Consider the following 27,337-nt stretch of genomic DNA (forward strand, 5'->3'; position numbering starts at 1 on the left):
TGGCACTGTTTTGACAATGCGGTAAATCTTCACACACTTATGAATTCACAGTAAAACAGGTAAGAAAAGACACGCACCTTATTGACTGTTTGAAAGAGTTTTTAACAGACGGACTGGGACAGCTGCGGTGCGGATGCGGCATTTCTGCCGGTGTGTTCTGTGTCCTGTACTGTAGGCTATACGGCATACTGAGATGAGTGTGGATACTGTACTGAGCTGTACTTCAACATGTTGGTGTTTGTAGAGTTTTGATGATATTTCTACTGAAACGTTCCAAACAGTAGACAATAGAAATGTGCTGAGTTGCTTGGCGTTTCGTGATATTCTTATGCACTATGATGCTTCCATTCACTTCAAGGGCTGTAAAACAGTGTCGGTCACTTTTTAAAAACACTTTAATATGATTATTATATACTTTCAATGTCTGAATATTTCATGACCTTTGATTTTCATTATTTAGAAAAGTTCGATATTCAAATAATGATTACGAAGTCGTTACTTTTAAGTTACTACTTTTGATTATGATTAGAATTCCTCCTTTACAGACGCATTAAATACGATTTTAAAAGGTCTAGCTATATAATGACTTTCATCGATAACGTTTACAAATATTAGGCATTGCACTGTATAATGCTGATAAACTTATGATTCAGATTCATATATTTGAATAATTGCATACGTGCATATTTGAATGTACATAATCGTTCAATGAAAAATGTACCGTGTACCATTATCTTTTCTGACACAATTCTATAGATTTTCCATTTATTGGTTTCTAAAATCACTTTTAACCACCAATGTTACTTAGGAAGATGGGAAATAAACAATGATAAACATTCTGAAAGATGTATACATTTATTATGATGTTATTTTAATACCTAAAAATTAGTTTATTACTACAGCAATAACAATACCATGGTACATTGTTGTAAAGGGAATCACTGATCTTTTAAGTATTATTTATAATTTGTATATATTCATTATGAAGTGTTACGATTACAAATGCATAAACAATTTTTTTAAATGTTTATATTTTATTATTGCATTATGCACCAAAATGACACTGACATTGCAGGAACATTGTGTTTTACTGTATGTTGTGAACTTACCAAAATCATTTATGGAGGGTCTATAAACATCTCGTACCTGCTACAATTTCCACAGAATCTGATATATGAGAGTAGAATGAGGAACAGCATTTATTGGTTTTACGAAATGAAGCATAACACAATAATGTATTACCATCATTTACCTCCGGTCATGGTGTCATCCACTTTGAAGTACCACAAATTGTTCTGCTCTTTTCCAGTGAACTGAGTTAACTAAGAGAAAGCAGCGAGCGTGTTTAAATACAGCTCATCATAATATGTCGCCCACTAGTCAGCTTCTCACACACACACACACACACACATTCTGGCTCCAGACTTTGGCACGCACTGCGCCAGCTGCGGTTTATACCAGCTGGAAACACATGTTTGTGCTGCATGCATAATTTATAGTCTGCACTATAAACAAAAATACTGTGTTATAAAACATTGTATAACATATATGTATAGGCACCAAAGCATGTTGGATATATCCCAACATTCCTATTTAAAAGACTTTAAGTTTCAAGGCGCCACCCTTGTCGTTATAATTAACATCTTTTGTAAACCCTCCATGAATATTATAGTGATACGCAGCATTGGCACACAGCCTGGACTATTATAAAGCAGGATGTAATTGCCACGTCTTTGTAGTTTGACTTTTTTTGTCAGGCACTAGCAAAATGCCTAAACGTGTTTTATGCTCACGTTTGAAATAAATCTGCACTATTATTACCCTGTTCAGCATTGCCTGCTTTATGAGCCATACACATGCTTTAGTAACTTTAAGGCAGTGTGATTAAATGCATGACTCTAATACAGGCAATGTTCGTCATGGGACGGGCCAGCAGACTCACTCTGACGTTGTAACATATTTGGCACATCTGAATTTAAATATTTGATTCATCAGCATGAAGTCTGCCCAACTTTACATACTTTGCCACTTTTAATCCACCTTTAATTCTGATCCACCCTATTGTACACAGAAAGGCATTAGAGGCAGAATATGTGAAGTACTTGGTATATCTGAAGTAGTTAGTGGAAGTTGGATAAAGCCAGTCAATCTCGTTAAAATTTATTTCAGCTAATTATTAGCATTTTTGTGTGCAATGTGCATTGGGCAGTTAATAAACAGACCACTAATTGGTGTCTTTACACAGCCGAGTTAAGGCTGCTCTGTGCCTGCTCAAAATTCAGTGTAATGACAAAATGCATTAAAGCCAGACTAAATTATGCCTGCTCAGACCCACCTCAGTCCCTAGTATTGAAATACTGTGTAAATGCATTTATGCCACCTCTAAGCAGCATTAAGCAGTCTGTGTAAAGACACCTAAATGCCACCTCAGAAGCACTTCTGTGCCACCTTTGCACTGTAAATTTGGCATAATAGTCATCTGTACACAGCTAATGCTAAATTTACTCTGCAAAGGTGGCACGGAAGCACTTTTGAAACATTTAGGTATCTTTACACCGACTGTTTAATGCTGCTTAGAGGTGGCATAAATGCATCTAGAAAGCAATTGCAACTTTATACAGTGCTTTGATTCTAGGGGCTGAGTTGGCATAGTTTAGTCTGGCTTTTATGTGGCATTGCGTCTTTACACAGAAGGCACAGAGCAGCCTTAACTAAGCTGTGGAAATACGCCTTAGGTTAAGGCTGCTCTGTGCCTGCTCAAAGTTCTGTTTAAAGCAAAATGCTACAAAAAAAAAGGCTAAATTATGCCTGCTCTGACCCACCATAGCCCCTAGTATAAAAGTATACAGTTAAAAGTTGCAGTGTAAATGCATTTATGCCACCTCTGAGCAGCATTAACATCTACAAAAAAAGGCTAAATTATGCCTGCTCTGACCCACCATAGCCCCTAGTATAAAAGTATACAGTTAAAAATTGCAGTGTAAATGCATTTATGCCACCTCTGAGCAGCATTAACATGCTGCGTAAAGACACCTAATTGTCACTTCAGAGGTGCTTCTGTGCCACATTTACTGTATAAAAGGCATGTGTTATTGTATTAAGATTGACTTAACACAATAAAATTTACACTGCAAAGGTGGCACAGAAATACTTCTGAAGTGGCATTTAAGCATCTTTCCACAGACTGTTTAATGCTGCTCAGAGGTGGCATAAATGCATTTACACAGCCATTACAACTGGGTTCTTTGATACTAGGGGCTGAAGTGGTTTTGAGCAGGCATAACTTAGCCCTTTTTTCTAAAATTGTGTCTTTACAATGAAATTTGAGCAGGCGTAGACCAGTGTTAAATTGAGTTTCACATATTCATACCCTTAAACACTTACTGCTGTTGCATAAAGCCATGATTATTTATCATGAAAGTTTAGAGGATCTTCTGCTGTAGATCCTAAACTATCATGAAAAATAATCGAAGAGAATTTGATTCCCATTGGAGACTTCAGCAATTTGAATTCATCTGCACAAGTGGCAGAATGTTTCCATATGAACGAGACTTATGTTCATGTGTTCGCATAGCTGGCAGTGCATTTTTCACATGCTTGCATAGTTTTGTTTTGATAGAGATCATTTGACCATCCTGGTTCTGTTAGTGTGACTCTGCTATCCAAACAAGAACCAACTCTGCCCGGAAGCCCGAGAGGTCTTGCTAGGTCTGTTATCTGTAATTACCCATGCTCTTTGCTTGACCCGTACTGGAGCGACAGCACCAATTCAGAGTTTTGAAGTGGGAGTTTGGTTGGCAGGAGCCATTGCGCTCTGACATTGGGCATGCTCCTCTGAAATTATGAAGCAAACATCTGGGTAGATTTCAAACCCTCCACGGCTGGATGCAAGAATCAATGGTTTAATTAAAGCTTTATTATTTGTGTTGGTGGACCGTTTCACCAGAAATGACCAAATTTACTGTATACTTTCCCTTCCTTGCGTGCAGACATCTACCTGCGTTGGCTGCCGTATCCGTGTTGACCTCTGTGCGGTTTGGGCGCTGCTGGCACGCCGACACTCTGACCTCAGATCAGCAGGGATTTACTCTGTGTGCCTGTGGCTTCTGCTGACTCCACTACTGTGATACACTGAGTTGGGTGACTGTACATTAAAGGTGAATTAAGAAATGTTGAAATGGCTGATCTGTAACACTATTTGCAAGTCTTTTTATATGAAGGTCAAGACATTAGTTTAAAAAAATTATTCAGTGATTCTTTTATGACTTTTACATGTGCCAAAAAGTCACGTGTAGGCCCTTTATGTTTTTTCCCTTTATGTTTTTTATATGTATATCAAGAGTGTTTCTGGTCATTTCATGTACTCCAGTTTAGTTTGTTGTGGCTATATTTAGCTCATAAAATACAAGTCATTCAGAATCTAACTATAATTTGGATTAAACAGTACTAAAATTAATTTGCATCTCTTGTCTGAAAAAGTTTTTCAATCTTCAATCATTTTGAATTGTTGACCCAAGAACCCCTGAGTGATTTAGTCTGATTTGTGAATGAATCATTTTTAATACAATGAGTCAGTGGGTTGTTGATTTGAGAACTGCTCTGAGAGATTCAGTTTGGTTTGTGAAGGAATCATTGTTGGTCCAATGAGACAGTGGATTGTTGATTTGAGAACTGCTCTGAGTGATTCAGCTTGGTTTGTGAACGAATTATTCTTGGTTCAATGAGTCAGTGGTTTGTTGATTTGAGAGCTGATTCAGTCCGGTTTGTGAACAAATCATTCTTGGTCCATTGTGTCAGTGGGTTGTTTTGTGAACCATTGTCAGCCAATTCATCACAAATATTTGACTCAAAAGAACTGTTCTTTCCTGAATCAGAATCACTAGCATATTGAAGACAATTGTGAGTCATGTTTGAAGTGTATATTTTACAATGTGTGTCCACTAGGAACTAAATCCGGGATCTTGGCGTCACTAGCACCATGCTGAGCTCCAGGAATGTTAGTTTTTACACTAGCTGTGACCACAAAGACCAACACAAAGGGAAAATGTTGCTATTCAGGATGTGATGAAACATCACTTGGTGCCGGGGCCTCATTTGGAAATTATTCTTGGTTCAATGAGTCAGTGGTTTGTTGATTTGAAAGCTGATTCAGTCCGGTTTGTGAACAAATCATTCTTGGTCCATTGTGTCAGTGGGTTGTTTTGTGAACCATTGTCAGCCAATTCATCACAAAGATTTGACTCAAAAGAACTGTTCTTTCCTGAATCAGAATCACTAGCATATTGAAGACCATTGTGAGTCATGTTTGAAGTGTATATTTTACAATGTGTGTCCACTAGGAACTAAATCCGGGATCTTGGCGTCACTAGCACCATGCTGAGCTCCAGGAATGTTAGTTTTTACACTAGCTGTGACCACAAAGACCAACACAAAGGGAAAATGTTGCTATTCAGGATGTGATGAAACATCACTTGGTGCCGGGGCCTCATTTGGTCCCTTTCAGGGTGTTATTAGATATAGTTTATAAAATTTAATTAGCTGAACTTAAGAGTGACAAAGTACATTTATACATGTAGTTTCATAATTATTTATATTGTCTTTGAAACACACTAAAAAAATTGGTGTAGGATTTACTTTGACCATTTCCACTCAAAAATTGCTAGTAGCCTATATTTTGAAAATAGTTACAATGAAACCGAAAGTAATATATTGAGTTTAAAAAAAAAAATTTGTAAGTAGAAAGACTGAAATAGTATTTTCTTTTATTTACAATAAATAAATAAAAAATTCCATAAATTACATTTATAGTAAACTAAAATTTAAAGGAACACTCCACTATTTTTGAAAACAGTTGAGTTTTATCATTTTCGAATCCATTCAGTCGATCTCCGGGTCTGGCGGTAGCACTTTTAGCTTAGCTTAGCATAGATCATTGACTCTGATTAGACCGTTAGCATCTCACTCAAAAATGACCAAAGAGTTTCTATATTTTTCCTGTTTAAAACTTGACTCTTCTGTAGTTACATCGTGTACTATGACCGACGGAAAATAAAAAGTTGTGATTTTCTCGGCCGATATGGCTAGGAACTATACTCTCATTCCGGTGTAATAATCAAGGAACTTTGCTGCCGTACCATGGGTGCAGCAGGCGCAATGATATTACGCAGCACCTGAAAATAGTCCCCAGCTAGGTAACTCCCAATAAGCCTATTTTCAGGCGCTTTTCATTTTCCGTCGGTCTTAGTACACAATGTAACTTGTATGTCATGAATTTAAATATTTGCAATGCCACATTTGTAATTTACAATGTAAAATGAATAACACATTATAGTTCAAATTAAAATCATGTAGACTATTTACTTGCATTTTAGTATGTAAGGCAAGCAACACCTCAAAATAAGTTTAAAGCACAGCAATATATTAAAATGTGATTTAACATACTTTAAAGTAAAACTTTTACAACTTTTATATTACTACAAAGTGGAATTTTTACTATGTTAAGAAACATAGTCATGAAAGTGGCCTTTTGTTTCATAATATTATATTATCTGCAAATACATGTTTTTTAAATATACTTTTGAGATGTGAAGTGCACTACAAGTGCACATTCAATACAATTAAGCACACTTTGTTTTCACAAGGGTTTGGCTTTTTGCATTTTACAGCTAAACCATTTTTTGCAGATCAAGCTGTGAGAATCTCAGTTGTTGGCAATGTGGAATCACTTAACATATGGTTTTCATTAACATCTATTTGCCAGAATGATCTCAGCAACGTTATGACCTAGATTCCTGCTTTGTGTGATTTATTAGGCTGTTTGTAAAGTCAAGCATCTTATGATGTCATTCTTCCTCGTTTTATTTCTTACATTTCCTTCTGTAAGTAATTATTCCTTTCTCTTTTTCTATTATAGATAGTGAAATGTTTGTTGAACGCTGTGATAGTCTGCAAGCAAACACTGAGTCTGTTCCCTTGCAGGTGGTGATGTCAGTCTGTCAATCAAACGAGTGGAATCCTACACCAGTGACGTTCTTTCTCACTGTGTCCGTTTACATTCTCAGCATTGACATGGTCACCACCAGCTTGTGTTTACTACTGTAAACAATACAAACAGCAGCAGAAGCACATGCTTTGCACTCAATAGAAGTACTGCCACTACTAAAGTCCCTGTGCTGCATTTTGCATTAATTGCATAATATTGCCAACATATAGTTTTATATGCTTATATATTTAAACCTATTTAAATATAAAAATATAAAAAAGATATTCTCAACTCAACTCAAACTTTATTTATAAAGCACTTTCAACACCACGACTGGAACCAAAGTGCTGTACAGAGAAAGATAAGAGAAAAAAACATATTTTTTGTTCCCCCAATAGCTTCAATGTATTTTGTAAGGCTAGCTTCACTGGTTCAAGTCAACAACAAACAAACCTAAATATAGACACCATCTAGGCTAATACTTATGAGACAATCATGTATTTAATGGCGAAAACATCTAATGTTATGCTATCTATAGTGGTTATAGTCACATCTCTTGTGCATAGGAGCAGATAATAGCCTTTTTTGTAGGTATTTGTCCAGAATGGTGGTTAGCAACTGTTATTTAGGTATGACATCAAGGGCCTTATTTTGAACAGGCAGATGTTTCATCTCAGAGAATAATAGTTTTTTCCTCTGTTTTTCTTAGCAGAAACCACAGTAGAATGATGCACATGGCCCATAATCGTGTTTGTGTATCTGTGACCTCGTCTTTTAACAGCGAACGGTCCAAAACAGGAACATGAGACACCTCCACACAAGCAACAAAACACTTCATTTACCACTGCAGTTTCTTTAACTCTGATTAAAAAGCTGTTAGCAAATGCAGTCATTCTTACTGGGTTTCAAAAGACAGTCCCACCCAATGATGTCTATTTTAAATGTTTAAGCAGGTTTTTTTGGAACGCAGAAAACATACGTTAAAAAACACTATATAAATATTCAATCTAAATAACATGGGGTGGAAATATATACATATATAAAGGTATATTACAAATATATTTTAAAAGATTTTGCGCCCTTGAAGCTGAAGAGCTTGATTTTTGTGGCAATAGCATGAATTTGCAGAAATAATGACTGTTTTCACACAGGTTTCCAAAACACTGCCATCGATCTGACTAACGGATCGTCCTGTCCTAACGTCAATGTTGCTGTTCTCTGCTCAGATTATCATAGCTCTGGATGCTCATTTGTTTATAAGCAACATAAAAGGAAGCCCAATACAGCTTTATGAGCAGAAACTCCCTCTTCATCCCATTGTCTGATGAGGTCTGTCCCTCTTTGGATGCTGTAATTGTTGCGTAACGTTCCTCACCCCTGGTGACAGAGGGATTGTGGTGGTCACCGGCCGCAGCACGTGGTTGGCACGTATCTTGAAACATGCAGGACATACAACATAGCATGCTGTTAGCAGCTGAAAGCAAAGTGTGGTCAGTTCTTTTGAAGGAACAGAGAGAGATGGAGGGAGTGAAAATGGAAAGTGTCTGGCTAATAAAATCTTAGGCTATATTTGTCAGCATCGTCGGGCTAGTGGGGATTTGAAATAAGATGGCGGTGTTGAACTTTCAGAGTGAGAACAGGAAGTGACACGTGGTGATATGCCACATGTCAGCGTCAAAACTTGCTGACAGGAGTTACAAGACAAGCTCACATGGCTTGAATTCTTTAATAAGGTCAACAAGTTTTTTTGTTTTTTTTTAAGAATGAGTACTTTTATTCAGCAAGGATGCATTACATTTATCAAAAGTAACGGTAAAGAAAGTAGTGTGAAATTTTTGTAACAATGAAAACTATTTTTTTTTAATTAAATTTCTATTCATCAAAGAATCTTGAGAAAAAAATATAATAATTATAAATGTTTCTTGAGCATTAGAATGATTTCTGAAGGATCATGTGACTGAAGACTGGAGTAATGATGCTGAAAATCCAGCTTTGATCACAGGAATAAATTACATTTTACTATATATTAAAATACAAAACAGTTTTAAATTGTAAAATATATTTTAGCTAATCAATACTTCTGAAGGCTCAGCAAGAATGTGTCAGTCTAGTGATGGCTAGACTGTGGTTTCTAGTCTTAAGGTTTGGCTGTAGAATAGAGCTCTGCTCTTGGACCGGGACTCTGGCTTTGTCTTGTATTATGGCTTGATTCCGGTCTAGAACTCGAGTCTGGATCCTGGAGCAGCATGCTGGCAGGACGTGAGCTGCAAAACGCCACGCTCCCAAAAGTCAGGCCAGGGCAACCCCTTCATCGTTTCCAATTTGTAACATGACAGATCCTAAAATGGATAATTCTAGGTGATTGTTTTATGTTTGTTGTTGTTTTATTTACTTTATGCCGTTTTTCATGCACTCCCAAAGCCACGGAATGGAGAAATTGGACAGTACGGAGATAGAGCTGCAAGAACTGTAATTACTGTTTGTTGGGACTTTATTGCTTTTTAATGAAAGAGCTAAATTTAAGTAGGCATGGGGCATGTCTGACTGGCAGCTGATCTTGAAATGTGAAGGACGAGCCGTTTCTGTGTGGTGGTTTGTGGGTGGGCGGCCGGGGCGAAAGAGGAGGAGGAGGTGGGTGTTCGTTCATTCTTAGAACATTTCTCCCAAATATATATATATATATATATATATAGTTTAAATACAATTTATTTAAAAATTATATTTATATATTTTAAAATAATTATTTTATTTGAATAAATGCATTAAAATACAGTAAATCATTTTCCAGGTCTTACTTAATGGGAAAGAAATCTAGGGAATTTATAGGTTGATAAGACTGGTTTGCAGACCCAAACTGCATCCATTTCTGTCCCTAAAATCTGATTGGATGTTAGTAATGTCATGTCAGGCCAAACAAGGATGATCCGGGAACATGTCCTTCTCTGCATAATCACTTTCACCATTAGGTTAGATATATGAGTAGAGCAGGTAATGATTTTTTGCCGTAGTCATGTGCTAAAATCATTGGCAGCAGAAACCAGAGTGGGCCAAAATGTCTTGCAGACTGAAGCGTGCTGTCTGAGCTCAGCTATTGTGTTTTTATTCATTCATGTTTTATATTCTTCACTAGGGTTTAGAAAACATTTACTTGGAAATTAAACTCTCCACCACAATGTGTAAAGCATCAGTAAACTCATGTGACTGGAGGATTGTGGTAAAGGAGGAGGGGCCTGTCTCGGTTGGTGGGAGGAGTCGTGGTTTTGAGTGGCAGTATAAGGAATGACAGCGTTATGCAGACAGGTACAGTGGGACAGTGAGCAGGCGTCATCGTAGTCAGCAGAGCATCCTCAGCTGTTACCAGGGCAACAGAGCACAGCACCACCCTGGGGTAAGTGTGGCTCTCAGTGGGCACCTGTGATGGCGACGAGATCAAAGCAGCACAGGCGTCTGGTTGTCTTAGACATTATGCTGTTCTTTATTTATCTTTTCCATATGTGCTGTGGAACTGGATGATGAAGTGTTATATTTAGCATCGTTTTACAAAGTTTAAATAAGTTAATATTATGTAGAGATTTAGAATATAGTTTTTGTATTAGAAAACAGATGTCTAGCAAACTAGCAAATTAGTAGACCAAAAATGTCTTGTCTTACAGAATTTTGCTTTTCAGGTAACTTTGTCTTGTTTTTAATGTCATTGCACTCTAAGAAAAGTCTGAAAAAATTATGATGTGAAGTATTTTCGTATTGATTTTTCACAGGTGTGTTACTCGTATTTTGAATTATGCATTGCATTGCATTGTTATTAGGCTGAAATTAAATGTCTGTAAATTAATTAAATTAAACATTACCAGTACCTTTTCCGTTTTTTCCTACAGTTTTTTTTTCTTGTAGTGTAGATTTTATTTATTTATTTTTTTTTACTTCACTTTCAATTTGTATATAATGTTCATTAAGTAGTTATTATGATGTCTTCAAAACTCTAAAAAAGCTGCTTATTCAAAGCCCAGGAAAATTCTCTAAAGTCTTGAATCTTGTGGGGGAAAAAAAGAAGAATAGTTGTTATATCTAAGATTACACTGAGAAGAATTGGTGTAGAAACCATTTTCACTGAGAAATTGCTAGTAAATTTCATAATTTAAAAAAAATTGACATTAAACATCAAATTTTGAAGTAGAAAGACTCAAATAGAGTCTTCCTGTAGAACATACTCCAATCATTTTTGTTTTATTTACAACTTCAAAAAATGAATGTGAAGAGCAGCTCAGATTATTTGGTCTTGATTGCATATTAAGTCTGTGACTTTTAATTTGCACACTAAAGCACATTTTGAGACCTTAATGAGATCTCTTATTAAACTAGTTAGGACATGTTAGATTACACATCATTTTCTTTGACACAAAATCTGAGAAGCGAGAAACTCCAGCTAAAGTCTGGTCTCCGGTTAATCTCATTTATTTGTGAAGAGGGTCCGAGATCCACAGCTGGCATCTCATGGTCTGGTGTAGATCTTGATGTTTGTATGAGAGCTTTTTGAGCAGTAGTTCAACAGTGATGATATACTCCACTATGACCTTCTCAGAACTATTTCTCCCTCTCTCTCGCTCCAGTAGATCCAGTAAGTGGTTTCTGGCCTGACTGGGCATATCTGGTCTAAAAATAGGCAAGAAAAGCAGTGCCACAGGCCTGCTTTAGTTCAGCTTACTATTTATACCACGCTTTAGCTTATAGATCACTTCTGTACACATACAAACCCACTGTGTCCATCACAAGAGAGTCTAAGTGCTGTTTATCTGTCTCTGGCATCGTGAGGTTATGGTGGTTGCTGCTGACGCTGATGATGTTATATTTGCTGCATGTGTCACTGAGGTCCTGTCGTGTCTTTTTCAGATTACATGAGTATAGAAGAATATTTTGAAGAAGATGAAGAACCACCTTTACTGCTCAGCTCCTGTCTGTCTGATCGTAAGTATCAGAGTCTTTGATGTCTTCAAAACTCTAAAAAAGCTGCTTATTCAAAGCCCAGGAAAATTCTCTAAAGTCTTGAATCTTGTGGGGGAAAAAAAGAAGAATAGTTGTTATATCTAAGATTACACTGAGAAGAATTGGTGTAGAAACCATTTTCACTGAGAAATTGCTAGTAAATTTCATAATTTAAAAAAAATTGACATTGAACATTAAACATCAAATTTTGAAGTAGAAAGACTCAAATAGAGTCTTCCTGTAGAACATACTCCAATCATTTTTGTTTTATTTACAACTTCAAAAAATGAATGTGAAGAGCAGCTCAGATCATTTGGTCTTGATTGCATATTAAGTCTGTGACTTTTAATTTGCACACTAAAGCACATTTTGAGACCTTAATGAGATCTCTTATTAAACTAGTTAGGACATGTTAGATTACACATCATTTTCTTTGACACAAAATCTGAGAAGCGAGAAACTCCAGCTAAAGTCTGGTCTCCGGTTAATCTCATTTATTTGTGAAGAGGGTCCGAGATCCACAGCTGGCATCTCATGGTCTGGTGTAGATCTTGATGTTTGTATGAGAGCTTTTTGAGCAGTAGTTCAACAGTGATGATATACTCCACTATGACCTTCTCAGAACTATTTCTCCCTCTCTCTCGCTCCAGTAGATCCAGTAAGTGGTTTCTGGCCTGACTGGGCATATCTGGTCTAAAAATAGGCAAGAAAAGCAGTGCCACAGGCCTGCTTTAGTTCAGCTTACTATTTATACCACGCTTTAGCTTATAGATCACTTCTGTACACATACAAACCCACTGTGTCCATCACAAGAGAGTCTAAGTGCTGTTTATCTGTCTCTGGCATCGTGAGGTTATGGTGGTTGCTGCTGACGCTGATGATGTTATATTTGCTGCATGTGTCACTGAGGTCCTGTCGTGTCTTTTTCAGATTACATGAGTATAGAAGAATATTTTGAAGAAGATGAAGAACCACCTTTACTGCTCAGCTCCTGTCTGTCTGATCGTAAGTATCAGAGTCTTCATTAAAGAGTGTGTGTGTGTGTGTGTGTGTGTGTGTGTGTGTGTGTGTGTACCTGTGATTACTGCGGTGTGCTGAAGTCAGCAGTGATTAATGTGGGATATTACAGTGAGGTTTCTCTCAGAACACTGTGTCTCTTCTCACACTTCTCTGAATGTTCCTTCCATCAGTGCACAGAGAATCTGCAATGTAGCCAATAAAGTAACATCTTATTCTGTACTACAGTATACTATAAACGGCTACACCGTACCATACTACATTTAGGCAAGACACTACAGGCACACATATTGATTTTCATGTGCTGGAAAATTTTGAAATATTAAGCTATTTTGCTTTCATAACTTGTCTTCTCTCAAACCAGTGGCAAGAAACATTTATTTTATTATTTATTACTACACTTAATCTATTTGCATCTGTAGATTTCAATTAAAAAACGTATTTTTCATATGCATGAGTTTTTTTTCTCATGCATCAAGCCAGAAACATTTTAGTGTAGAAACAAATTTCACTAATAAATTTCACATTTGCAAAGAAACAGCAAGTAACACATTGAATTAAATGTGAAATTTCTAAGTACAAAAACTTTAGTATTTATTTTTTGTAAAACATAATCCAGTAATCTTTGTTTTATTAAACATTTTACAGTATATCTATATTATGAAGGGTTTTAAAGAGGGGTTTGTTCATATATCATTTGACTGATTTAAAGAGTTACTTTAAGAAATTGGTAATTGTTTTTCTGGCAGTTGACAGTATTTTCTGATTTCTTATGTGTTAGAAAGGAATGCCCAAAATCCCAGAAAACCCAAAAATGAAAAAGGAATTTTGGATCTGGCTTTAACCAAAGTTTAGATTTCTGTTCTGGAAATGTATGCAAATTAGTGCGTATTTAACTAGACAATACCTTTTTTGAATATTTAAACATAACATTCCAGAAAACTTGTAATAAAAAACAGTTGTCTTAATGTACAGTGATTAATCAACTGGGGAATATATGGTGATTTCTATTAGTGAAAACTTTTACCCTCTTCACTTGTAGTGTCTTGCGTTTTACCCACTATATTGTACTAGTATTTAGTTGTGCAGTTAGTAGTGGTTTGATTCTCACCGGCAGGTGTGTTTGTGTGATTTTAACACTGACTGCGGTCATTTGTGTGTGTCTCTGTAGCTGCTGGAGTTATGGGGGACATTAGCGGCGCAGTGTTGGTGGGAGGACGGGTGTGTGTGTCCGCTCTGTCCAGCCGGACAGGAGCCCACCACGGTGAGAAATAACAACACCAAAACACAGTCCATAAAACATGTCTCTGTTCCAGTACGTCCTACATTATGATCTCTGTACAGGGAATTCACTCCTGTTTAGGTATATATCAGAAAAAAAAAAAAATATATATATATATATATATATTCATTTGTTCATTTATTGATCTTGATCTTGACACCATGCAATTTGACACCATGCTATAAGAGACATAACATTTTGTTCTTTCACACAATCTTAGTGGTGTGTATTTGTTTCTTTAAGGCTTGCGGGGAAGTTGAGAGTCCTGGTGAGACCGGATTGTGCCGGACTTGCCCAGCAGGCACCTTCTCTGATACCCCTGACACTGAGCCGTGCCGCCCACATCTCTCCTGCAAGGCACTGAACCGCTGGATCTCGACCGCACCGACCTCACACTCTGACGCCGTGTGTGGAGGATGCCTTCCCAGGTAAAGAACAAAAAATATTTCATTGCTCAGTGATCATTGCATCACTTTGGTGTCACAACAGATGTGTTTTACTAGTCTCACAAACTTTCCAAAACTGAATGAAAGGAAAAGCGTAGAGGGGGCTTATTGATGAACTGGCATATTTTTCAGGTTTCACCCTGCTGCTACATGGAAGTCCTCCACCCTCCACGCCTGCGTCAGGAGTAAGTGTTCAGCATTTCATACATCAGTGTTGTATGGAAGTTACACAGCAAACATGGAAAGTGAAGGCCGCACCCCTCTATTTGCTCAGTTTACTTAGTTCACAAACCAAAAAGTACATAGAAAAAAATATTCAATAAATATTTGCATTTAATAGTATTAACATAAGAATGAACGATTCTTCTGCAAGATAATATGGTAGAAATGTAAACCAAAATATTGGCTTTTTCACAATAACTTAAAATACGATGTATCCAATGATCAGAATTTAAAAATATATGTATTTGGTTTTTTTTATATTTACCATTATTCTTAATAGTAAATCTTATTAGATTCTCATTACTGTAATGAAGTTATTCTTATTTTTAAACCAAACAGCATAAATGATATAAAACATTACATTTAAGCATATATATGAGCCAAAATCTGCTAAATCAGTGGTAATAATGAAACAACAGTTTTAAAAAGTGTTTTTTTTTTATTACTTACAAAAGGATCTGCATCTTCATGGATTTAAATAAAATATTTTTGCTATAAGAGACAATAAAAACAACTTTGTGCATCAAAACCACTCCAAACATGTCAGTCTCTGAATCAGTGTTAATTTCGTTGATGAATAATTTTCGTCATAATTTTCGTCAACGACATTTTCACAGACGATAACGAACTAAAACTCTTTTTGAATGACAAAAACTATGACGTAAATCTATTGGCACGTCATCTATTGAAATCAACGAATAAAAATGAGATGAAAATGTTAGGGAGGGACGATTTGGGAAGAGATTCGTTCAGAACGAATCTGCTGCGTGGTTCGTAAGTTAGATGCGTACATATGAACCGGCGGGACATAAGCTAACATACACTTGCTGCACGTCGCATAAAACATAAAAAAATTTCAATATGTGGGAGTAAGAGAAGAGCAGACATATGGATAAATCTGACGACGCATGAGAGAACTAAATTCGGTCCGGTTTTCTGAGCGCAGACACTGAAGCATAACGTTACACACACAGAAAGCGCCTCTCACAGCGCGCGAGTACTCTTTCCCGTCGCATGAACGGAGAATTACACACAAAATGATGTCGAATTGTCCGTTTTGATGAGTATTTATGTAAACACAGTTGGTTACATCTTAAGTGAACATAAACAGCAGGGAGAACATGTATCAGTACATTGCATCCATTGCAGCTGTGCATTCGGTTTTAAAGGGACAGCAGCCTAATTTAGTTGCTATTGTCCGAGCCATTGATGTTTATCAAGCAACAAAAGAAAGACAGAAAATCACGCACTGCTCTTGACTGAAAAACTTTAGTAGCCATATAGATTAATCTAAATTTATTTATAGAAATAAATATGTCTGCTTGAAAGAATGAAGAATATGGTAAACAAGTTGCTATAAAGAATGCATAATTAGCCTATATAACCACTGGTATTTCATTAAAAACTAGACCATGTTCTTGTTCTTTATGAGAAGTGGTTTTATTTCATTTTAACATAAAGGCATGTTGTGTGTCACCGCAGTTAAATCGGTGTCTATCATGATAAAACCTTAATATCAAACCTATTTAATGAGTTTGGAAATTTTAGAGAAATGCTTAATAAATGCATTACACTGTAACTAAACCCATTAGATTTTAGCAGTCTAAATTTACTGTAGATTTAGTGGACTAAAATCTTATGATATTTAGTCGACTAAAACTAGACTAAAACTAAAAACAATTCCGATGACTAAAATATGACTAAAACTAAATGGCATTTTAGTCAAAAGACTATAACTAAAACTAAATCAAAATTTGCTGTCAAAATTAACACTGCTCTGAATATCATGTCAATTATTTATGCCACGAAATAAACTTTCTGTAGAATAAGTATAAAGAACTATGCAAAAAGCATTTTATAAACATCTCCAGCACGTTTTATAATTACCCCCAAATTAAACATAGTTCACCCCTTACGCACATTATCACGTCTGTCAAAAACTTAGGCTGGCTGTCGGTTGGAATATTAGAACTAAAAACATCGACATAACACAATCAGTCACTAAATACTTGCCAGCTAAGAAATAAATAAGAAATACCTTACGATCCATCTTTCATGATTTGTTACATTTAATTACCCCTTTTGCATATTTTGAGCCTAGAATTGTATCAGTTGTAATTATGTCACGTTTATTCAATCTACAGAGCCATACAGCCGGCGGAGACGTAATGTTGGTAAGAGCACCCCCAGCAGGTCTGGAGCGGGAGGTGCGAACGCCACCAGTGTTCAGGGTCCAGAGGAGAAGAGCACGGAGTACGCCGTGTTTGCACTGGTGCCCATCTTCTGTGTGATGGGCCTGCTGGGGATTCTCATCTGCAACCTGCTCAAGAAGAAGGGCTTCCGCTGCAACGCCGAGAAAGACGGGGTGGACGCAGAAGCTGCCACTCCACAGAAAGAAGGTATGGTACACAATCACAAGGGGACAGATTTATGCATAGACATTCTAGGCACTTGTCTATGCTCGCACGTCGAGGGGGGGCAATGAAGATAAATATTTTAATTTTTTATACTACGGGCTACCAACAACAGCAAAAGAACCAAAACTCCAAAAGACATTGAGCAAATAATATAACAAACAATAGGATCAAAAAATGACAAACTATTTCAATGTTTTCCACCTTTTATCATCTATGTAAAGCACACATTCTTTCTCCTGCTCTCTCTCTCACAAACACACACACATACAGTACAGACACGCACACTCATGCACAGAAACTTGTTGTCAGTGCTGCCCCGCAAAATTTATCAATAAAATAGTTTCAAGGCTGAAAAGCTACATGACATTTCTCAATAGCGAGGTGGTAACGTTACTGTTCTTGAAGCAGTTCAACTTAAAGATTCGCTTTTAGTAGAGACACTGCTGCCGAACACTGCTGAGAGACGGACAGACGCAGAATATTCACACACACTTAATCTCTCTCTCTCTCACTCTCTAATAGCTGCATTAGACATATCAATGGCTCAAGCCTCCGTTATTAGATCTAAACGTTTTGGAATCCGCAAAGGAAAGCTTTGGATGAGGTGCGTAAGAAATGAGTTCAACACGCACGTTTTCATGACAGACAGATAGATCAAATTCAGCTTTTCTTCTCTGGAATGAATTTCATTTTAAAATATATTTAAATGGAAAACAGTTATTTTAAATGGTAATAATATTTCACAATATTGAAGATTTTACTGTATTTTTGAGCAAATAAACTCGGCCTTGGTGAGCAGAAGAGACTTCATTCAAAAACATAAAAAATCTTACTGACCCCAAACTTTTGAACAGTAGTTTATATTACTTCAATAGGACATATATTCTGATTGGACCAAAAAGACATCATGTTCCACCATCTCTGACTATTTTCTTAATACTTTTCAAATATTCAAATGCATTCAGTTGACATCCGAAATTTGTGAATTTTGAGAACAAGTGGACTGTGGAGGACGTTTTGAGTCTTTTATCTCAAATTTGATATGAACCTTTTAAAGAAACCCTGTAATCAAAACTCCCTGAAAGTCAAGCATACAAAACAATCCAGCGTACACCCATATTAATGATGCAAACGGCTCCATACAGCTCATCTGCTGTCTGTTAAAACTCACTCGACCTGAGCTTGATTTATGCTGAGCCCAGTGGCCCAACTGTAAAACCCGCCTTCTCAGAGTGAAACTAAATAAATTCACTGTACACAATAAGAAGAGAGTGTTTTCTTCCCCTTTGTGTGTATGTGTATTAGTGGGTGGATCCGTAGCTGTTGTGATGAGCTCAGTGTTTCACCTACAGTAGCGCTAGTATATGATGATTCAGGTTCGGCCTGTAAAGCGAGTACATCTCCAGGAACGGAGTACATGACAACTTAATCACAGCATGTTTTACAGCTGAATAAGCAGAGTAGCAGAACTGGATTCGGGCTTTTGTTCAGGATGTCAGCCAGCATAATCGTTTGCGTTCAGTAAAAAAAAGTAGAATAAGGAAGTTAATCATGTAAGCAGAAAGAGGCTGTGCATGATGGTTAAAGGAGTAGAATTTTTAAATTTCACTTCAAAATTTAAACTTGCTGAAAATGTACTCACCATCAGGCCATCCAAGATGAGTTTGTTTCTTCATCAGATTTGGAGAAATGTCGCATTGCCTCACTTGCTCACTAATGGATCCTCTGCAGTGAATGGGTGCCGTCAGAATGAGAGTCCAAAAAGCTGATAAAAACATCACAATAATCCACACCACACTACTCCAGTCCATCAATTAATGTCTAAATGAAATGTAATGTGTAATGAAGTGTAAGTGTAATGAAAAGTTGCATGTTTGTAAACAAAGCCATCATTAAGGTGATTTTAGTCTTCTCTCCATAATAATGCTTTTCCAGTGAAAAAGTAATCTCATCTGAGTCAGGAGAGAAATATGAACAGATCAAGCACCGTTTACAAGCCAATATAGTCTGATGGGACAACAGAAAATGGACTTTTTCAGTGGATGAATCATTATTATGGATTATGGACTCGCATTTTGACCAGAAGCGACGGTTTAATGTTAAAACATCTTGATGGCTTTGTTTCTTACAAACGCACAGCTTTCCGCTTCACCAGATGGACTGGAGTGGTGTGGATTACTTGTGAATTATTGTGATGTTTTTATCAGCTGTTTGGACTCTCATTCTGACGGCACCCATTCACTGCAGAGGGTCCACTGAGAGATGATTCAGCTCAGGTTGCATCAGTATGATGTGTGCATTGTCTTTATGCCATTGGCCACACCTGCTCTTCTGAGATAAAACCATAAAGGTGTCAAAGATGCATTTCCCAGCATCAGAGAAAGTTCAAGCACAATAAGTGTACCAGTACAATAATGACAGAGCTAAAAAAAAGAGCCTTTTTATGGCTTGCAGCAAGTTTGAAATTAGATTGAATCCATTAGATAAGATTGTTCTGCAATACATTGCATCAAGTCTAGCGGGTAATTTTGCTGTAGATAGACAAACAGATATAGAATAACCTCACTATATCATCTGAAGCTAGAAAGTACAAAAATTTAGCTTTTGTTATTTCAGAAGACCAAAATAATATTTTACAAACATTAGTAGGCTAGACACCAGAAATGTCACAAGATGGTTTTAATGTAATGATCAGAATTTGTACAAGATTGATGGTAGAAATGTACATATATTCTAAAATGTTTGAACAAAATGTATAATTTTATTCAGCAATGATGCATTAAATAGAAAAAAAACGACAAATTACATTTATAATGCTACAAAATATTTCCGTTTCAAATAAATGTGGTTCTTTTGAACTGTAAATAACTGTAAATAAAATGTATGACACTTTAAAAAAAAAAAATATGAAGCAGCACAACCATTTTCAACATTGATAATAATCAGAAATGTATTTTGAGCAGCAAATCAGCATATTAGAATGATTTCTGAAGATCATGCGACACTGAAGACTGGAGTAATGATGCTGAGAATACAGCTGCACATCACAGAAATAAATTACATTTGAACAGATATTCAAATAGAAAACAGATATTTTAAATTGTTATAATTTTACTGTTTTTATTTTTAATTAAATAAATGCAGCCTTAATTGTTGAGCAAAAGAGGCTTCATTCAAAAACATTAGAGAATCTAACCAAGTCCAAACTTTTTGCAAATAAACTGATTTTATTTCAGACTGAAAAGTAAAGTGAAAATAGTTTTTAGTGGATATATGAAGTCAGTTCACAAAGGTGTCCTAGAGAAAGAGAGAACCCACAAATCAACATTATCCTCGAACCAAAAACACTAGATCTACTGTTTTATCATTTGAGACTCAACAAACTTTTTGTCAGATGTTTTGCTTTCTTTCCAATAAATAACACTTATATTTTCCATTGATATTTTGACATTTGATATTATTTCTAATGTGTGTCTTTGGTTGGTCAAAATAATAAAGCTGCGACAGTGCTGGCGTTCATTCTGGGTGAATATAGCCGAGTGCTGAGTGAGCTCGCAGCTGCCTCACTGTGGAACTCTGGGATATAGTTACCATAGAGATGCTGTTAACTGCACACTGAGCCTTCTGTATGCTATAGATCCACAAATGTGTCACAATAGAGACTGTCAAAGTTCAGCAGTGGTGTATTATGATTCCTTCTGCCTGCGGTGATTAATGGTGAATTGGCATGTTTTTAACTCTTTTAAAAATAGCACTTAATGATGGGGATGACATAACGACAATACCAAAAAAAAATTTATATATATATATATATATATTATAGCATTTCTTATTTTTTTCAATTTTATTTCAATTTCATTTTAAGTTGTTAAGTGAATTTGTTATGTGCAATTGTCATTTTTATTACTCTTTATATTTCTATTTAGCGTTCATTTATTTTTATTTATGAATCTTTTTCATTATTGTTATGTATTAACTTATTTATTTCAGTTGGCTGGCAAGGCAATTTTTTTCATTTTTGTTTAGGTTTTTTATCAAATATTTATATTTTATTTTATTTCAGCTTCATTTTAATTACAGAAACTTATTTGTAATAGTTTTAGTTAACAATAGTAAAACTGTTGTGAAGTGTGAGGAAAAAAGACATTTAAATTGTAAAATATTTATACAGTATTTATTGTAATTTGAATTTATGCTCAGTTTAATAAAAAAAAAATTTGTTTGTACTGGATAATTTTATTTATTAAATTACAGTTATCAGGGAAAAAATTCAAAAATAATAATAAAAAATATCCTAAAAATAAACTTCATTTTATTTAGCCAAAATAAAATTTAATTATAAAAATATCATTTCTTTTTTGGAAGTTGGGGTGAAACTAGACTGTGACATTTCATCTTGCGATTCATACGTTTATGTCCTGTTTTTTATATTTATTTGGCTTCTATTTAAAATCTTTATTTGGCTGTTTCTTGTCAGGAAACCCTTGTCCATACATTGTTGATGACCCCAATGAAGACACCATCAGCATTCTGGTGCGGCTCATCACAGAGAAGAAAGGTGTGTGATGTTTCTCGGCACATTGAGCTCACCCTCACATCACACTGTGAGATCAGAGTTTTATAGTGTCTCAATGTGTTTGTGTGTTACAGAAAATGCGGCTGCTCTGGAAGAACTTCTGCTGGAATATGAGAATAAACAGATGGCCCTCAACAAGAGCTCATCCATCAAGTAGGAATATACACAAACATGCTCGAAAAACTTACACACAGAGTCCAAAATTAACATTGAATTGAGGAAATGCATTGTCCATAAATATTTCTTAACAGCAACATGCAACTATATTTTGTCATTTATTACACAACATATTTTTGTCCCTAAAACAATGAGATTTTTAAGATGTTCTTTCCTTGCACATTGGTGACACACAGTGCAGGTCAATATGTCAGCATCATATATGAGTCAGTCTCTATCTGTGAAGCTGAACCTGTAACAGAAACATAAAGAACCATTGTAGTTTAGTTCCTCATATTTTTATGAGAAATATTCCATATATAGTATGTGTCACCACAGGGAGGTCTGGAGAAGAATAAGCTTTAGGGATCCTAGATAACTGATGCGTTGTTATGAGTAAATGGTTTGTATGTCTTCAGAGGATCAGATGATTGTTCTTACAATTCCACTTAAACCATGTATTACATGTTGCTGTTCCTAAGAAAGTTACAAAGCCAATTTATGTTCACATTCCCTAACTAGATAGAGAGTGACTTGTTTGCTCGAATGCTAGCTTAAATATTCCTATTAAGAATAATAAAAAGCAAGCGATTTGTAAACAACCAGCTAAGCATGTAATTTATGAGATTATAGGTTTAATGTTGCCTTATGAGATAATTACAAGGATTTAAAGTGTGAAACGTACATTTTACACATAAGATTCAATACTGAAAGTAATATTTTTATTCAGCAAGGATGCATTAAATTGATGAAACGTGATAATAAAAACATTTATAATGTTACAAAAGATTTCTATTTCAAATAAAAATGCTGTTTATTGGAACTTTCTATTCATCAAAGAATCCTGAAAAAATCTAATGTATCACAGTATCTACACAATATGAAGCAGCACAACTGTTTTCAGCATTGATAATAATAAGAAAAGCTTTATGAGCAGCAAATCAGCATATTAGAATGATTTCTGAAGGATCATGTGACACTGAAGACTGGAGAAATTATGCTGAAAATTCAGCTTTGATCATAGGAATAAATTACATTTTAACAGATATTCACATAGAACACAGTGGTTTTAAATTGAATAATATTTCACATTATTACTGTATTTTTTATCAAATAAATGCAGCCTTGGTGAGCAGAAGAGACTTCTTTCTAAAGCATTAAAAAATCTCCAATCTTTTGAATGTTAGTGTATGACTGAAGATGAGCACAGTTCATGCTTGAATCGTTGCATGACTCATCTCCCGCAGTAATGAAATGAATTGAGCTCTGAAAGGAATTCCCAGTTCTGAAACAGGAAGTAGTTTTCCATTAGCTGAGCTAGAGACGCAGCTCATTCTTGTAAACTCCTTAATGAAAAATCAATGTAGTGTTAGAAGAGCTAAGGGAAAGATCGTGCCTGTGTTAATAAGGTTGCACCTAGTTTGCGCTGACAAGCATATAAATCATCAAGAAGGAAGTGAGTGTTCATTTTCTGACTGCAGCATCACCACAGTGAGGTCAAGGTCCTTTAAAAATCATAGAGAGAGATCAAAACAATCATAAGTTCAGCTATTATTTTCTCTTTTTTCCAAAAATAGACTTGTTTTGGTCATTATTGTAGATTTATGTGTATATTTATTGACCGTTTTACCGCACATTCAATCAGATTTCAGAGTCATAATTATGCATTTTATAATGTGAAATGTGTCCTAACAGTCAGAGACAGAGCCTACTTCATCTCTCTGACAATCACAGTTGTACAGTGACCTCTCGGAAATTTACTGGCACAAAGATCCGGTGTGCTGCCATCATCAGCCCCTGCTGAAATAACAGCATGTGCCGTCTGCTTAGTTCAAGAGATCCTTTAATTCTAGGCCCTTTTCTGCAGTCCGAGAGTGCTGCGTTATACAGCTGGCATCTTCACAATGCAACTGTGGGAGGGGGCAGGTGGATATCAGGACTACATCAATGTGTTTGGGTTTATGTGCATTCGGTGTGTCCGGAGAAAACCTGAATATACTTCAAGACTTATTTTAAGAACTATCTACACTGCTAGAATAACATGTGTCTTTCTGTATGCCAAGAATCAAGCTTCATTGGTATGCCAAAGCATTAATAAACACTGGATTTTTGTAGTGCTGATGAGATAGCATTGCTATCTGGTTGCTTAGGTGTTCTGAGTAGTTTAAGGTGTAGCTATGTGGATACTAAGGTGTTCTGAGTAGTTTAGGGTGTTGCTATGTGGATACTAAGGTGTTCTGAGTAGTTTAGGGTGTTGCTATGTGGTTACTGAGTAGTTTAGGGTGTTGCTATGTGGTTACTAAGGTGTTCTGAATAGTTTAAGGTGTTGCTATCTGGTTTGCGAAGGTGTTCTGAGTAGTTTAAGGTGTTGCTATGTGGTTACTGAGTAGTTTAGGGTGTTGCTATGGGGTTACTAAGGTGTTCTGAGTAGTTTATGGTGTTGCTATGTGGTCACTGAGGTGTTTTGAGCAGTTCAGGGTGTTGCTATGTGTTTTTAAGGTGTTCTAAGTAGTTCAGGGTGTTGCTATGTGGTTGCTAAGGTGTTCTGAGTAGTTTAGTGCATTGATATGTGGTTGCTAAGGTGTTCTGAGTAGTTTAGGGCGTTGCTATGTGATTGCTAAGGTGTTCTGAATCGTTTAGGCCATTGCTATGTGGTCGCTAAGGTGTTGTTTAGAGGCAACATGTTGAGCAGAGATGCTCATGTGAGCATCACAAGCTTGAAATTAGCTTGCAACATTTCCCAGTCCTTTGAGAGAAGGACATTTTTTAAATATACACACAGTATGGCTATGAGTCTGTAAGTGTCTCTGTGTCTGTGTCTCTCTCTCAGGTTTCCGGCTCTTCCTCTTTTCTCTCCGTTCCGTTCGTTGCCGCGGCTGTGTTCTCACCAGCATCATTTGCACACTATAAACGGGCTGGCCCCGCGCTCCGGCCTCTGCTGCTCCCGCTGCAGTCAGAAGAAATGGACCGAGCTGCTGCTGCCCATCGATACGCACAAGAGCCCCACTAACCTGGTCAAGACACCGGAGGTCACCATCCTGTCTGTAGGAAGGTGAGAAAAAATTGAAAATAAAATATACAATTATGTGAATTCTGAGAAGAAAGGCCTTCATTTAAGCCCAAAAGTGTTGTTTCATTCCAGACATAAGAAATCTGTTTTTAGTAACACCTAGTGAATGTTATTAGACATCATAAATGCATTTCCCGTATAAAGACCATCCAAACCAAATCCCCCCCCAAAAATACTTGTGTTGCATGTGTTATTTTAGTGTTTTTACATTCTATTATAGTATTTATTAATATTTTGAAATACTTTTCAATTGTAGTTTTCTTTTAGTAATTTTATTACAGTATGTGCTTTTGATATATATATATATACAATTTGAAATATTTTTTTCTTTTTTTCAGTTTTAGTAATTTTATTAATTAAACTTTTATGAGTCTAATCTAATAATTCTATTTTATTTAATTTCAGGTTTATTTACATTATTAACCATGATATATTTTAGTAGTTTTGCATTTTATGACTTTAAGGAATTAATCCCAGAAAGCATTGCAGTTAGCTAAAAATGAAAACGGGAAATGGAATGAATCAGCAAAAAAAATCATGTAATAATGTAATGTGATAATAATAACAAAAATAGATTATCTAACTTAAAAATAATTAAATACTATTTCACCCAATATTTATGTGTATTGTGTATTTTTGTGTTTATTTGAATATATTAACTTCAGTATATCAGTGCTAGTGTTAGAGTTCAGAGAGTCTACTGGAATCTGTCAAGTCTCTCAAGTGCACTAGGTTTTAGGGCAGACCTGTAAATCATCAGGTGTGTTGGTTTGGGGTGGTAATTGACATCTCATTCTCACATAAACAGTTCTGCTCAGAGTGACACATCAGGTCTGTAGTTTCACTCACTGACCTCTGTGTCACCCGCATGTGAATTGGCAGGTTTCAAGTTGCTCAGATCCCAGAAATGAAGTCAGCTTCCAAGGAAGTGACCCAGCCGGAATCGAGTGATACAGACTCCATGTACAGCGGCCACACCGAGCCCGCGGAAGAGCGTTCCCTGCTGGGCGTGTCCTCTTCCTGTAACTCCGCCTCCTCAAAGTCCAGACAGGAGGTGAGTGAGTAAACAAGCGGAACAGGAATATTCCTCCAAGCGTGTTTGTGTTTCTGTAATACATCCTTTTGGCTCGGTTTGTAGTTTCCTCTTCCTCTTCTCTCCCTTTACTTTTTACATAATGTGGTCCATAGAGGGTTAATTGTGTTTGATTGGTGCTGCACGGATGAATACAGTGACAAATGTGAGAATCTGTTTGGGTTTTCTACTGTCCTCTACTCAAACTTTTGCTGGAGTCAGTTTTTCCACTGGTTCAGTTCATGCCGAGTCAAATTATATTGTCTGGCACTCTCTGATGGTTGGAAAAGTTTTTGCATTTGTTAACCAACAAATGACTGTGTGCTGTACTAGTAGATAAATGTAAATTCAGGATATCCTTTAATTTTTTGTGACTAATCTCTCACCACTTCTTCTATTCTCTCTCCCTCTTTCTCAGATGAACATATGAAAGGCTGAGGAAGACGTCCACTGACGGGACAGATGACATCATCAGTAGGCGAGCGATCAGGGCAGAGATGTGGCGGTGATGTCAGAGTTCACCACCTTGAGGAGCCTTGAATTCAGGACCTTAGGAAACATTCATATTTATTGCATAAGTCATAGAACTATTTTGTTCAAAACTATAAGCTCGGTCTCTGCTAGCAGATAATAGGAGAGTGAAAGGCATTCACTCAGAAAGCATGTGTGCTTCCACAAGACACTAAAGTGGTCTTGAGTGCTGAAAACAGCACTCAGAACAACGAGACACCAGTGAGACGTTCTCTCCGGTTAGAAAGCATACAAAGTATTATTAGAAACTAGTTTGATTTATATCTCAATTATATTTAGTTTTTACTGTAGTTGTTTTTTATTAAGATTTTAAATGAGTTGCACATGTACAGTCATGGTCAAAAGTTTGCAAACACCTTGTTTTGTTAATAATAAATAAAAGAAAACATACAAAAACATGCATTGTCAATTTCATATGCATATATATTTGATTGATTTTATAAAAATTTGTATTCTGTGGTTTTTACATGCATAACTAATATATTCAAACAATGGTACAGCATATACGAAAATATTTACTTAAGATGGTTTACACTAGCTCACCAACTAAAATCTGATCAGTGAATGTGCTTTTTTTGTCACACAT

General features: G+C 36.2%; 1 protein-coding gene across 4 annotated transcripts; it reads left to right on the forward strand.

Moving 5' to 3' along the window:
• Positions 1 to 29: 29 nt before the first annotated feature.
• On the forward strand, positions 30 to 26,995 carry LOC107601100 (RELT TNF receptor). 4 transcript variants are annotated; one of them, XM_016293135.1, is made up of 11 exons: positions 30 to 59; positions 11,870 to 11,944; positions 14,151 to 14,243; positions 14,505 to 14,689; positions 14,840 to 14,892; positions 17,074 to 17,328; positions 21,824 to 21,904; positions 21,997 to 22,075; positions 24,909 to 25,130; positions 26,031 to 26,202; positions 26,639 to 26,995. In XM_016293135.1, exons 2-11 carry the CDS (start codon positions 11,903 to 11,905, stop codon positions 26,648 to 26,650), a joined length of 1,194 nt encoding a protein of 397 aa, XP_016148621.1. In that variant the 5' UTR covers positions 30 to 59; positions 11,870 to 11,902; the 3' UTR covers positions 26,651 to 26,995. The 4 variants fall into 4 exon arrangements, with proteins under 4 accessions (XP_016148621.1, XP_016148635.1, XP_016148628.1 ...); XM_016293149.1 differs by lacking the exon at positions 30 to 59 and adding an exon at positions 4,130 to 4,157; XM_016293142.1 differs by lacking the exon at positions 30 to 59 and adding an exon at positions 10,276 to 10,370.
• Positions 26,996 to 27,337: the final 342 nt, after the last annotated feature.

The sequence above is a fragment of the Sinocyclocheilus grahami genome, unplaced genomic scaffold, assembly GCF_001515645.1.
Source record: "Sinocyclocheilus grahami isolate Dianchi unplaced genomic scaffold, SAMN03320097.WGS_v1.1 scaffold14.1, whole genome shotgun sequence".
NCBI classification, from domain to species: domain Eukaryota; kingdom Metazoa; phylum Chordata; class Actinopteri; order Cypriniformes; family Cyprinidae; genus Sinocyclocheilus; species Sinocyclocheilus grahami.